The following is a 15,453-nucleotide window of genomic DNA, read 5'->3' on the forward strand; positions in this document are numbered from 1 at the left end:
AAAGTTTATTTGAGCAGTCACCATTCAAGCTTAAGAGTTGCAATTAAGTAGTTAAAAATGTTGGCTTGTACGAAAGAGAGTGTATACTTGCATGTTACTACCCCACCTCAAGAGAGTGTATACTTGCAAATAGTATCTGTAAAGACATTGAGAGTTAAAATTTGTGATAGCAACTTGACAAAACACCATACATCTATTGTCTTCAGTTATTTTACTGAGCTGTGAATCGTGAGCTAGCATGACATTTAGATTGAAAATTTGAAGTAGTTCCATTAGTGATTTATTACATCTATATATTTCTGTTCTGAATAATGTTCACACCGTCCTCCCAATGCAGGCGCTTCTGTTTTGATGTGGAAGCAATGGGTGCTATTGAGACTCATTGTTCATTTTCACTTTGAAAACCTACAAATGTGTTTTTCTACATCTAAAATTGTACGTTGTTGTGATTGGTGCAAGACATTTAAATCCATGGTTTCCCCAGTAGAATCATTCATTCCTGCCCATTTCACCAGTAGCAACATATTTCTCATGGGTACCTTTATTGTCCAACTCTTTTGTAACTGAATTGCCAATGTATCATTTATAATACAGGTTGCTGCTGTTGGCTCTTTTCACTAATACACTTGATGGGTCAATTCACAGGATCGGCCCTGTGAGTCCCAAAGGACAGGAGCCCTTGTGCAAATAAAGAAACTAGGCAGTACAAAATAAATTCGAAGTCAAAACCATAAAGATTTTGAATACGCATAAGGATCATTACAGAAGGTAAAAATAGTCAGATTCAAATCAGCAATAAATATGCTTGAAAAATAAAGCCAATTACAAGTCGTCACAACATAAGAGAATTAGCTACAAAATAATATAGTTCAGCAATGATCTGGCTTAATCTGTTCAGTTTGTAAGTAAGAAAAGTGTAAATATAAATCAGTAAGAGCAATGATATGAAGTCTACCCCACTGGAAAGTGCCAAAACGTCTATAAATCAGCAAGCACACTAATGTGGAGTCTGCCTTAAAAACAAGCAAAAGTTCTAAACATAAAATCAAATAGCAGACTTTAAATAGGGAAGCAAGGAAATGTTCTGGCACATCTCCCTGAAAAGATACATTTTATAGGTTTCAGACAGTGAAAAACCACACACTCTGCATGGTGTGAAGTGACATAATACTGCTAGATTAATAGATGTGAATTAACCATTTACTTTTGAAAAACATAAGATGTATTAGATGAGTTGCATCTCGTAAACGTCTAGTTTGCTGCACATTTAAAATGTATTACAGCCATAGGAAATAAAGAATCTGTTAGTGTGCTTATGTAGCTTAACAAATAATATGTTATGAATGTCTGTGTCTCAAAGCCTAGACAAAAGGCCTTGAATATTGCAGCATATGAGACATCACAACATGGCTTCCTCCTAAGACAAACACACAAAAGGGGATGGAATGTTGCTTGCAATAAGACTAACCTGTGTCAGTCATGCAGGGGTAGCATTGTAACCCAGTGTTCTTTTAAACTCTATGCCACCTCAGTTTAGACCTTACCGATTGGCAAATCAGCCTTGACCCTGTTCGAATAGGAACAGTGGGCTGGAATACTGAACTGAGTGATTGCCAGTGGTTAGACAAATTGAAAGCTTTCCTCCAATCATCTTTTGTTGTTTGAGGTACTGCCCAAATTGGCAAGGGAATTTCCAGATGTGGGTCCCATGCTCACTGTGCCACTGGAACCAAGCTACAATTTACTGATCAGCCCCTGTCAGGATGAAACCCATCTTGGATTGCCTATGTTCCAGTTCGTGGAGAACCTGGCCTGGCAGTTTGGGCCGGCCTATTCCTATTGGAATAGGGTTAAGACTGATTTGCATATAACTGGATCAAACTAAGGTGGCATGGTGGGGGAAAAAATGATTGATTGGGATGCTACCCTGAACAATTGCCAGTGGTTAGGCAAATTGCAAACATTCCTTCCATCCTGTTTTGTATGTTTGATGTACCACCCTATGTGGCAAGGGGTATGCCAAGATGTAGGTCTTGTGCTCACTCTGCCACTGGAACCAAGTCACACCCGACCGACGAGCCCTAGTCAGAGCAAAACTGGTTTTGGGTTGCTTGTGTTCCAGTTCGGGGAAGACCTGGCCTGGCAGATCAGGCTGGACTGTTCTGTTGGAGTAGGGTCAAGGCTGATTTGATATTGGTTGGGTGCAAAGTGAGGTGGCATGGTGGTAAGACAGACAGTAGGTTGGAAAGCTACTCCAAGTGATTGACAGTGGTTACACAGATTGCAAGCATTCCTTCCATCTCCTTTTGTGTGTTTGATGTACTGCCCAGAGTGGCAAGGCTATGCCTAGACATGGGTCCTGTGATCATTGTGCCATAGGAACAATCCTACACCTGACTGGCAAGCCCCAAATAAGGGCGAAACCTGCCTTGGGTTGCTTGCGTTCCAGTTCGGGCCTGGTATTTTAGGCTGGACTGTTCCTATTGGAGCAGGGTCATGACTAATTTGCAGATGACTGTGTTCAAACTGAGGTGGCACAGTGGGCAAAAAACACAGTGGGTTGGAAAGCTACCCCAAGCAATTGCCAGTGTTTAGACAAACTGCAAACATTCCCCCCCCATCAAGTTTTGGGTGTTAAGCTTATAGGCAAATACATTTTATTCAGTACAAGAAAACTCCATTAAAGTAATCTCATTCTGTCTGTTTAATGAAAAGGAAAAGCACAGAAGAGAAACATGCATGTTAGAAACGTGTTCACGCAAAAGCCACATTTTCTTCAACAAATCTAAGATGAATGTCCGTGCGAGCACGCTGATGCCCAGTAATTTAAATTTATGGCCTAGGTATGCTAATTAGACTGATGTAAATAAACATTATTTTTGTTAATTGATTGAACATTATTTTCTAATTAATAAAAACACATTCATATTGCTCATTTCCTTCATTGGCTGCTTCAAAAGTCATATGTCAAAGGAAGATGAGTATTGGGGGTGGATGGCACCATGCCCCAGATCGTTTAAATAATTTGAACAGGGTGAGGGCTCCTACAACCTCCATAACCTAGTTTAATAAGTTAGTAACACATCTTGGGTACCTGCAGCCTCCACTACCATTCCTCTCTCCTGCTAAGTATTGTTTTGGAGTATAAAGTTGGGGTTGAAGCCGCTAACTCTCTGGCTTCATTAGGATATAGACTGAGTGTGTGCAGAATCCATAAATTATTTAGTGATGAGTGAGAACAGGTGCTTCTGTTCATTGGCTTGGCCTTCTGTGAACTGTTCACTATCGATAAAGTGTGGGCACTGGACAAGAAACACCTAAAACTCCATGTAGGGACCCTGAAGCAGTTTCCATTAAGATCTGGTGTTGGTCCCTGCTAACCCATCAAGTAAACTTACTCCGACATCAGCTCTCTAAATGAAGTGATGGGCCGAGTTTTTTATACAAAATACAGTGGTTCTGATCCTGCCATGGCCTGCAGCAAAATCCACCCAGAAAACTTACCATTTAGAGGTAAAAAAAAATAATTATGCAGCATACCCCTATTAGTTCCTTTCATGTTGATGTGTCCTGATCTTTCCCCTTCATGACTGATAGACTTCCACAGTCTCCAGATTTAAACTATCCAAATCCGATTTTGGAAATTAAGTTGATTCAGCGGTAGAAACATGATGGAATTGAGTAGCTGCCCGGTCTCTCTACTTTGCAGCTCCTAAACTCTTTCTATTTCTGTTTGTGCCCATTTTAGCCGTTGGACCTAAGCTGGAAGATGGAAAGTTGGTTTTATTTGGATAGGTGGATTGTTTCATCTGAGAGAGACTTCTAGCTACAGCTTCCTTACCTTAGAATTCCCTGGCGTCCGCTTCGAATCCGGAGTTTTTTCTGAGCATTACCCCTGCGTGCGCGCCGTCAGGCGGCGTCGTTCGGATCCGCGTGCGTCGACCAGCTCTGCGTGCGTCGTCGGCGTCGTTGGAGCCATCTATGACATCACGGTTGTCTATATAAATGCCGTCTCGGTACGCGTACATCTGTTCTTTTCCTTCCGCGCCGGTTAAGCGCAGTTTTGGAAAGAGCTACCCTGCTTCGACGGTTTGTCGACGCTTTTTCGACTGTTTGAAGTCATGTCTTCGAGAAAGACAGGATTCAAGCCGTGTGGTTCGTGTCATCGCACCATGTCGGTGACGGATCCGCACCGAGTTTGTCTTTGGTGCCTGGAGAAGGACCATGATTCCACCTCGTGCTCCGACTGTCGGGCCATGGCGCTGAAGGCCTTGAGGGAGAGATCCCTTAAGCTTCTTGCGGCCCAACATTCGTCTTTGGTCGGCGCGACTCCGCGGAGGTCACGGTCCCGCAGGAGGAGGAGGTCGCGGCACCGCTTGCGGAGCCCCAAGTCCTCTTCCTCGCATTCGAGGTCATCCGAAGGTAAGAGGCACAAGAAGAAGAAGAAGTCCAAGCGGACTTTGTCTTCGCCACGCCCGTCGGCCGATGAGGCATCTAGGGAATGTAGATGTTCCGAGCGCGGTTCTGCGGAGCGGTCGCCAGGGTCAACTCCGCTTCTTCCCCCCTTTCCGGGGACCGGATCGACTCCTGCTCAAATAAGAGTTTTACGAGGCCATGCGTCTCTTTTTTGAGCGGGCTGCACCCTCGGGTGGGTCTTCGGGCCCCGCGGGGTCAGCAGGGGCCCCTTCGGATTCGACGCCGGTGGCTTCGGCCTCGGCGCTGTTGGGGACCCCAGGATCCGATACCAGATCCGGACCGGCGCTGGTCTCTCATCATCGATCTCCTTCGGCACCGGGTCTGACGCCGACGATTCGTCACCCGTGCCAACCTGTGGCAGCCCCATCCTTATTCCGGATGAGCCGGAGCGACGTCGAATTCGACGGTGCCAATTCGGCCCAGACTATTGTCTGAGCATTATTTAGACCAGCCAGACGCAGGAGAGGAATGGGAGGGGTCTGAGGACCCTTTAGAATCTGGATTGCAACATGACTGGCATGAGGATCTAGGGGAGGCCAGTGTACTGGACACGTCTCCAGATTCTGGTATGCTCTCTCCTCCTAATGTGGCTACGGAGGAGGGTGCTTCTTTCGCTATGGTGGTGCGTAGGGCAGCTGAGGTCTTGGACCAAGATTTGCCTACAGTGCCAGTCAGGACGAATATCCTGACAGAAGTGCTTCAGCCGGGGGTGTCAACATCTAAGCCGTTGTTGCTCTTTAATAAGACTCTTACAGACGTACTTCTGGGTACGTGGTCCAAACCCAGCACAGGGACTCCTGTGAATAGGAGGGTCGGCCGCCGCCATAGACCCGCTCCCAGCGACCCTAGTTTCCTGACACAACACCCCACTCCTGAGAGCTTGGTTGTCCAAGCCTCTACTTCCCGTGGTGCCTTCCCTTCCGCTCCCCCAGATAGAGAATCCAAGAGTCTGGATCAGCTTGGGAAGAAGAGGTTTTCTTCCACCAGCCTGGCATTGAGGTCCGTAAATGCCTCTTGCCTATTGGGCCGTTATTCCCATACTTTATGGGATACGGTGGCACAGGTGCTGCCCCAGATCCCGGAGGGTGTACGGGACACTCTCACACAGGTTGTCAAGGATGGGAGAGATGCAGCCAAGTTTACGATCCGGTGTGGTTTGGACACGACCGACTCGCTGGGCAGAGCGATTTCATCATCAGTGGCCCTACGTCACCACGCCTGGCTACGTTCTACTGGTTTTTCAGGGGATGTCCAGTCCAGCTTGATGACCATGCCCTTTGATGGCTCCTGCCTTTTTGGCGAAAAGGCAGACTCCCCGCTTGAGAGGTTCAAGGATTCTCGAGCCACGGCCAGATCCTTGGGCCTTTCAGCGCCAGCACGACAGCAGACTGTCTTTCGCTCCTTTCGAGGCTTCGGAAGGGGTGTTGTACCACGCCAGCCACAGTTCAGCCACCGTCCTCAGGCTTCACAGCATCCCGGAAGAGGACGTGGTTGTGGTACCATCAGACCCAGAGGGTCTGGCCAGAGGTCGGCCGCCACACAGCCCCCCTCCACTGCGCCCAATCCCTCCTAGTGTGGTTCTGTGGGATCATGTCCGTCCATTTAGAGGGAGGATTCGTTTTCATCTCCCTCACTGGCTTTCCATCAACACGGACAAGTGGGTCCTGCAGATCATACGGAAGGGCTACTCACTTCCCTTCCAGTCTTTCCTCCTTCTATCCATCCAACATAGGAATGGCTGATGGAGGACCATCTAGCTTTGCTCCGCGAGGAAGTTGCAGCTCTCTTGGCCAAGGGAGCCATAGAAAGAGTCCCAATATCAGAAGTAGGCAGTGGTTGTTATTCCCGCTACTTTCTGATTCCCAAAAAGAACAAAGGCCTTCACCGTTTCTTGGATTTAAGGGACGTCAATCTCTTCCTCAGGAAGGAGAAATTCAAGATGCTCACTCTTGCTCAGGGTTTGTCTGCCCTAGACCAAGGAGACTGGATGGTAGCGTTGAATTTGCAGGATGCATATTTCCATATTCCTATCCTGCCAGCCCACAGGCGTTACCTGCGGTTCAAGGTGGGCCACAAGCACTTTCAGTTTACCGTGCTTCCTTTTGGTCTCACCAGTGCCCCTCGGGTGTTCACAAAGGTGATGGCGGTGGTGGCAGCTCATTTGCGCAGGTCAGGGATTTTAGTCTTCCCCTACCTAGACGATTGGCTGTTGAAGGCTCCTACGCCCCAGGCTCTAGTCACCCACCTCCAGACGACGGCAGGCCTCTTGCATTCGCTGGGCTTCACTATAAATGTGCAAAAGTCACACCTGACTCCCTCTCAGAAGCTCACTTTCATCGGAGCTGTTCTGGACACAGTGCAGTATCGGGCTTATCCTCCCGATCAGCGGGTCCAGGATATTCAGGTTATGATTCCGATGTTTCGGCCTCTATCCTGGATCTTGGTGAGACAGACTCTGAGGCTGCTCGGACTCATGGCTTCCTGCCTCCTGTTGGTCAAGCATGCCAGATGGCGCCTGAGGGCTCTGCAGTGGGACCTGAAGTTCCAAGGGACACAGCATCAGGAAAATCTTACCGACGAGGTTCAGCTCTCGGAGGGGACTGCAAAAGATCTGCAGTGGTGGTTAGTGAACTGCGAGTGGGTCAAATGCAGACCACTCTCCCTTCCCCAAACAAATCTAACAGTACTGACAGATGCGTCACTTCTGGGATGGGGCGGCCGTCTGGGGGAGGTGGAGATCAGAGGTCACTGGTCTACGGCGGAATCCGGCCTCTACATCAACTTGCTGAAGCTTCGGGCGATCCGGCTAGCATTAAAAGCATTTCTTCCTGTTGTGAAAGGGAAGGTGGTGAAGGTGTTCATGGACAACACTACCGCAATGGGGTTCTGCAACAAGCAGGGCGGTGTGGGGTCGTGGACCCTTTGTCAAGAGGCTTTACGTCTCTGGACATGGCTGGAACAGCAGGGCATGACCCCGGTGGTTCAACACCTGGCATGTTCTCTGAACGCCAGAGCAGACAAACTCAGCCAAAAATGCTTAGAGGATCACGAAGGGTGTCTCCATCCGGAGGTGGCGCAAGGACTCTTTCAGCAGTGGGGAGAGCCTTGGTTAGATCTGTTCGCCTTCGCAGAGAACGCGCAATGTCAGCAGTTTTGCGCGTTGGAGTTTCCAAGGGGGCTATCGCTAGGCGACGCTTTTCGTTGCGAGTGGAGTTCAGGCCTCCTGTACGCCTTTCCGCCTATACCACTTCTGCCCAGAGTTCTCAAGAAAATCAAGAACGACCGGGCCCAAGTAATCGTAGTGGCTCCGGATTGGGCACGGAGAGTTTGGTATCCAGAGATTCTCAAAATGAGCATCGGTCCTCCAATCAGGCTGCCTCTTTGGGAGGATCTTCTGTCGCAGCAGCAGGGGAAGGTTCTCCACCTGAACCTGTCAACTCTGCGACTTCATGCATGGAGATTGAGCGGCGACAGTTGATGGTTTATGACCTCCCTCCTGAGGTCTGTGATGTCATTCTGGCAGCCAGGCGTCCCTCTACTAAGTCGATCTACGCCTGCCGATGGAAACGTTTTGTTTCATATTGTTCAGAGAGGTCTATTGATCCTCTTTATTCTTCTCTGTCTAACATCATTTTGTTTATTTTGTCTCTCACCCAGCAGGGTTCCTCCTTGGGGACTCTCAAGGGCTATCTTGCAGCCTTATCGGCTTTTCTTCAGTTGCCCGATCAACCATCTCTGTTTAAATCACCTATAGTACAAAGGTTTTTGAAAGGGCTTGTGCATCTATTCTCGCCTGTGCCTTTCGTTATACCCCAGTGGGATCTTAATTTGGTTCTTACCTTCCTTATGTGTGCTCCCTTCGAGCCCTTGCATAACTGTCCTCTTCGGCTGCTCACTATTAAGACAGCCTTTTTGGTGGCAATTACATCTGCCAGAAGAGTTGGTGAGCTACAGGCTTTGTCATCAAAACCACCGTATCTCACAATCTTTCCTGAAAAAGTGGTTCTCAGAACTCGTGCCTCTTTCCTCCCCAAGGTGGTGACCACTTTCCATCTGGGTCAAAATATCACCCTGCCCACCTTCTTTGCACCACCGCATCCCTCTAAGGAAGAGGAGCATCTCCATCGGCTGGACCCAAAAAGAGCGCACTAAAGAGTTCCGGGTGGACAACCAACTCTTTGTGGGGTACGTTGGTGCAAAGAAGGGTCGGGCAGTGCAGAAACAATCCATTTCACGCTGGGTCGTTCTCTGTATAAAGATCTGCTACGCTTTGGCAAAGAAGCAGCCTCCCGAGGGCTTGAGAGCTCATTCTACTAGGGGGAAAACTGCTACCACTGCGTTAGCACGTGGCATACCGGTGGTGGACACCTGTCAGACTGCAACGTGGGCTTCTTTGCACACGTTTGCAAAACACTACTGCCTGGATAGTCAGGTGAGAAGAGAGGGGCATTTTGCCCAGTCTGTTTTGCAAGACTTTCTGGTGTAAAAATCTCCTTCAGACCCACCGCCATAGGTTATAGCTTGGGTATCTATTCTAAGGTAAGGAAGCTGCAGCTAGAAGTCTCTATCAGATGAACAAGTTACTTACCTTCGGTAACGAGGTATCTGGTAGAGGCCCATGTGAATGCCACTCTTACAGACCACCTTGGTAGGTTTAACATTCTTGATCCTACCCAGAACGGGTTCCGCGCGGGTCATAGTACGGAGACGGCCCTCCTCTCGATGGTCGAGCATCTGCGCTCCGTGATGGATTCCGGTCGGACGGCGGCACTGTTGTTATTAGATCTTAGTGCCGCCTTCGACACGGTCTCGCACGGAATTCTGATTCGGCGTCTTGAGGAGGTGGGCGTTTCTGGCTCCGCCTTGCACTGGTTTCGTTCCTTCCTTATGGATAGGTCATTCCAGGTGGCGATCCCGCCCGGTAAGTCGTCACTCTACCCGTTAGACCAGGGAGTCCCACAGGGGTCTTCACTGAGTCCCACCCTTTTCAATCTGTATGTGAGACCGTTGGCTGCGGTCGTCAAGCGGTGGGGCCTAACCATGGTATCCTACGCAGATGATACGCAGCTGGCGGTCACACTGAGTGGGGACTCAGACCTGGAGGCTCCCAGGTTTTGTGATGGTCTGCGGGAAGTGGCTAACTGGATGAAATCCAACTCGTCCAGTTAAACACCAAAAAGACGGAGATTATGGTGGTTGGTAAACAGGTGGTTTTGTGGGATGATAAATGGTGGCCTTCGGAGTTGGGTGTGACTCCCCTCCCAGCGACAGAGATAAAAAACTTGGGGGTATGGTTTGATTCTTCTCTGAGTTTCATCTGTCATACCAAGAAGGTGGCGGCTTCTTGCTATGGCATCATCAGAGGACTTCGGCCTATCCTCAAATTCTTTGATGCACCTGCAAGACAGCTGGTGGTTCAAGCATCAGTGCTGTCTAGGTTGGACTATGCCAACTCCCTACTGGCGGGGATAAACCAGTCAGAATTTCGGCGGCTCCAGCGGGTTCAAAACGCTGCGGCCCGACTGGTGACTGGTCTCCCCAGGCGATGTTCGGTGTCCAATACTCTGCGCTCTCTCCACTGGCTCCCTGTGCAGCAGAGGATTAGATTTAAGGTTCTCTGTTTTGCATTTAAAATCTTAAAGGGTACTTCCCCGCAAATCATGGAGAAATTGCTGATTCCTTATGTTCCCTCTCGCACTCTTAGATCGTTAGGCCAGAACTTAGCAGTGGTTCCGCGCTTTAAGCTGAGCAGAATTGGGGGCCGCTCTTTTCGAGTCCTGGCAGCGAGTTGGTGGAATTCTCTTCCTCCACAAATCCGGGCCATTGATGAGCTCCTTCAGTTTAGGCGGGCTATTAAGACCTTTTTATTTGTCTAAGCTTATCTGTTGTGTTTTGTCTTCTTTTGCCCGCTTTTAGTGCTGTGTTGTGTTTACCTTCTCAAAGCGCCGGGACGCCCCTTTGCTGGGGCAGCTGTGCGCGGTACAAAAATAAAATAACATAACATACTGCCATTACGGAAATTCCCTCCTTTATGTGCTGTGTGTTTTGATTGTATTGAAATCAAGGGGAATATGTTTTGAAAAGTATCTGTTGTGTAAACAGTCACCACAGTATTTTCTCTTCCAGAAGCCACACCAGTAGTTATTATGATATATTGCTTCCCATTGGACCTCGAGCCTTGTTACAATACTCGATCCACAGGGGATCTCGTTCAAGTGTCAGTAATGAATGAATGAAGGCTGCTTGCAGATAGACAAGTACAACTATTCATGTTTTAGTGGACAAAATGTGGGAAATCTATACTATACATTTAATTCTTACGCATATTTAGCAACAGTCGCTGCAATAGGAAAATAGTCATTTGAGCCATTGCTATGCCCTGCATGAATAATTTAACTCATCTATGCTCCTATCACTTAGAATTAAGCAGAGGCTGTGGTTTGTTTGCTTACTAGCAATTATTATTGTTAATTCTTTGTAGTTGATAAAATAATATAGGGATTTGTGTTGTGTAGTGCACACTGGAATAGGAATTTACAAATTTCATCATTCACAGTTTCAGATGACAGTGAACTACCCACAAGTACAACGCTGAAAGCCTCTGAGAAGTCAACGATGGAGCAGTTACTAGAGAGAGCATGTTTCAGGGATTATCAACGTTTAATTCTTGGCACCATCAGTGGTAGCTCTTCCCGTTTAAAAACGGAACAGTTCCGGATTACTGCAGTGAACAGGATGTATTCCCTCTGCAGAAGGTAACCGCTGCTTGATTTTTTTGAGATTCGAAATGGAGGTGTACAGTGGAGCCCTTACTGAGTCTTGAACGAAACAATTTATCTGCCAAAAGGTCGGTTTTTTTTTTTTTTTTTTAGAGTAGTGGAAAAGAAGTAGGTACATTTTCTTTCATGGGAGAAGAAAGGTGTGGATTACGTTGTGTTATTTCCTATGCTAATAATGTTCTCACAAGCTCCTCTGCAGATTTAATTTTCAACCTGTTTGATCAGATTCAAACATACACTTGAAAATCTGTCCAAATATGGCACAAAATAATAGGGCTGTTAACTGCTCAGTGATGTAATGTAAGGTTGATTTGTAGAGCGCTGCTTGTCACCTGTGAGAGTATCCCGGTGCTACATAGTAAGGAGACTTTAACAAATCATGCACATAGTCGTGAATAAAAACGGAGCTCGTTATTACTCAATAATACTACCAATCCTATAATTAGATTCTCACCTCTATTACTTAAAAAACACAGAGAAGTACCTCCACGTAAACCTGCTTTTCTAACAAGACTAATATGGCCAAGTTCTACAGTGCCCTTTATTATTAGGATAGCATTAACAGTGGAGACCTTATATATTTCTAGGTGGATACGTAGTCATTGTTGTTTATAATGTGCTTTTCATTGGTTCGCCCTTAGACTGATGAAGTTATAAACTTGGTGACATTGAAGAAATTGCTTAAGATGAGCCCTCTTTGTTATTGATGGTCTGGTTCATACTCTATCCCCTGATGAAAAAATGCATTGTAAATGTTTCTGTGTTTTACTTTATATTCAGTACCTCAGAAGTATTTTGTCTGTTTAACAATTGTACCCTAGGGATCAGGGTGCTTACTTTGAATGCACCTCCCATATGAAATCAGCACCTAAGTTCCCTCTGTAAGGTTTCATACTGTTGTACAGCATAGGCATGAGAGACGAGTATACTTGGAAAACACATGTCTGAGACGTGGCTGATTTTGGATATCTGACTACTTGTGACCCACACTAGATTAAACAACTGACAGTAATCATTTTTTTCTTGAAACAGAATTCATAACCTGAGTCCCACTGCAGTGTTATAGCCAGTAGTTCCTCCCTGGTTATGCTTGTCTTTGCATGCTATTCTGAAGGTCCACATGAACAGAGATCTTCTTATGGCAGCGAAACATAAGCTATTAAGTGTGGAGGAGACATCTGTGTTTGAGGGTGGATCTTACCTTGTCCACACAAAGAGACACTTTAAGGCCAGCCTCAGGATTGGAAAAATGTCACATGACGCAAGTGGTAGCTAGAGCTAGGTTACAATTTCACCAGACCCAGCAAGATAGGTTGAGAGGTAGATTTCCTTGCCTGTCAGTCATAAAACAAGAGAAATAGGAAGGCCACATAATTAATCTTCTGGAATGTTTTTAATGCCAGTGTACCTGAATATTGCAAAAATTGCATGGACATGGATTTAGGCTAGCCCACAGTGGACCAACATGATATTATAGCTTCAGCACTAAAGCTGATCTACCTTAAAAATAAATGAGTGGCTAACTCATATGTAAGTTCTAAAGTAACAAGTTGCTTACGTTCAGTAACGCTTTTGGTAGTAACTCCATCTGACCACTGGTTTATGGAAATTTTGAATATTCCCAAGGCGTCAGACTGGATCCGGGAACTTTTTCAGCAGGATCTTTGCTTTTTATTACATGTTGTTGTGTGGCTCCACACTGATGCTGTTCCGCTATGTAAATGGTACATGGAGTCTAAATCCTTGCCACTCCCATGCTCTAACTTCAGTTGGTTTCAAAGCTGTCTGTGCCCCCAAATGTAGAACCTCAAGACAAATTGATTGTGACCAATGTGCACATTCCTAGACTTGGGATATTATTAATGGGTAGAGTTCAGTGCGCAGAACGTCAAGATAGGGTGGTCAATGAGGAATTTGCGGTTAGGTAGAGTCTCTGCAACAGAGAGCATAACCGAGGTAAGTAACTTGATCTTCTGATGACGACTTCTACCCACACATTCCTCACCTTTTCAACAGATACCAGAACAGTACCTATGTGGAGGTAGGTCTGTGAATGGACTCAAACCAAAATGTCCCAGAGGACTGAGCGAGCAAAATACCCCTCTAGGCGAACCTGGCTGTCCAGACAATAATGCTTCTGAACTTAGGGATTGACACCCATTTAGCTGTCTGGCAGATGTCCAGGACAGGGACTTTGAATGCCAACTCAGCTTTGGCCCTGGTTTAACGAACTTGCAGTCCATTCAGAGTCTACTTGTTTGTCAGTGCATTGCAGATCTTAATGCAGAGCACAATCCTTCGGGAGGTGGTCCTCTTCTGCAAGACCTTGTTTCTTTTTGCTCCAAAGAAACCCACACTGATCATCTACCATGTGGTCTCTGGTACGATTAATGTAGAAACTCAGTGCTGTTTGGGGGTCCAAGTGATGTGATCTCAACTCTTCTTTAGAGGGTTGAGATAGAGCATAGAACATTGGCAAGGTGATGGTTTGACTGATGTGGAATGGCATCATAAATTTCGGCAAGAAGGATGGTCGCATCTGTAGACACAGTTTTGGGAAAAAGGTGGTGTAGGGTGGGTTGACACAAAGAGCTTGAAGCTCACTTATACACTGCCGATGTTTTGTCAACAAGGGACAACATCATTTGAGGGAGAAGCTTCAACGGACAGCTGTCAAGCAGCTCAAAAGAAGTATACAACAAATATGTAAGCACAAACTTAAGGTCCCACTGTGGCATGACAAAGTGAGAGGGAGGAAACATGTGGTATGCCTTTCAAAAATGCATTGCAACTGGTGATTTAAACAATGAGGTCTCATCTGGCCACCGTAAAACTGGCTTAAAGAGTTGTAAGATGCGCATTAACTGCACCAAGAGCAAAGCCTTACCAGGCAAGGAACAAAATAAACCACAGAATGTCAGTTAACTTTTCCTTTATAGGCTGTATCTGCCAGGTGCCACACCTAGCCACACCTAGCCACAAATTTGTTCCAATGACAGGCATATATCGTTTTTGTTGAGGGATACCTGTCTGCCGAGATGACATCAACCACCTCCAGAGGAAGGTAGAAGGTGCTCAACTGTTGCCGCTCAGTCTTCAGGCATGGTGAAGGTGGAGATTGCGAAGGCTGGGTGCAGAACTCTGCCCCATTGCTGCAGCAGTAGATCCTTCTGGAGTTGCATTCTGGTTGAAGAAGGACGCTCATGCCCAGGAGCTGTGGATACCATACTGTCTGTGCCCAATCCAGGGCCACAAGGATGACTTGGTCCTAGTCAGGGATTAATTGTCTTCAGAACCTCTTGGCAGAAGAGGTAGTGATAGAAAGGCATACAAAAGTCTGGAGTTCCACCCTAAGCGGAACACGACGAAGAGCGAGAGATGTGGTGCAAACAGCAATGTGCTGAACTGCTGACATTACACGTTCTCTTCCGTGGCAAATAGATTGAACCAAGACTATTCCTATTCGCGGAAGAGTCCTTGCACCACCTACAGATACAACGGCCATTTGTGATCTGCTGATGTTGTAGCTGAGTTTGTCTGCCCTTGCATCCGAGAAGGCACTGTGAGACCAAAGAGGAGCACCTCAAGCTGAAAATGCTCCTGCCGCACCGATGGGCCTTCAGAATGAGAATATTGAAATAATGTTCTGCAGATCCAGTGCCACCATCCAGTCTCCAGCATCATGGTGTGACAAGATCTGGTCAGGGTGAACATTCTGAATTTGTCCTTCTGGACTTATGCACTGAGAGGGCAGAAGTCTAAATTAGGGTGAATCCCTACTGGAAAGTAGCAGGAATAACAACCACGACCCACTTCTGGCACAGACATCCTCTTGATAGCCCTTTGGCCATGGGGGTTTGTCCTTTCTGCCGTAAGACGGACTGATGGTTCTCGGTCCGTAGGTTCTGTGTCAGTGAAAGGCGCAGGGAAGTGGCTATGAAGGGGTATAATGTATCCCCCATGCTCAACAAGCCGCAGGACCCACCTGTCCAATGTTATGGCCTGCCAACGCAGCAACCTTGCCTCCAACCAGACCGATGTGCTCCACTAAGGCCACGCTATAAGGGGGTTATGCAGATGGGGCCACAGGAGAGCAGTAGTCTGTCTGGCTCCTAGACCCTGACCATGGGGTTGGTGGGTGCCACAATATTGCTGGCATCTTGCTGAGGCTGCTTTGGCCACTGGTATGGGGTACCTC

General features: G+C 47.0%; 1 protein-coding gene across 4 annotated transcripts in view; it reads left to right on the forward strand.

The window, feature by feature from the left end:
• The window catches only part of SBF2 (SET binding factor 2), a 1,701,375-nt gene that overhangs the window by 1,299,341 nt on the left and 386,581 nt on the right, over positions 1–15,453 (forward strand). For all 4 annotated transcript variants that reach the window (XM_069223624.1, XM_069223621.1, XM_069223622.1 and 1 more), the window contains exon 26: positions 11,033–11,231. In XM_069223624.1, the coding sequence (XP_069079725.1) occupies positions 11,033–11,231 (199 nt within the window). The remainder of the gene's footprint in view (positions 1–11,032; positions 11,232–15,453) is intronic.

This window comes from Pleurodeles waltl, chromosome 3_1 (genome assembly GCF_031143425.1).
Source record: "Pleurodeles waltl isolate 20211129_DDA chromosome 3_1, aPleWal1.hap1.20221129, whole genome shotgun sequence".
Lineage (NCBI taxonomy): Eukaryota > Metazoa > Chordata > Amphibia > Caudata > Salamandridae > Pleurodeles > Pleurodeles waltl.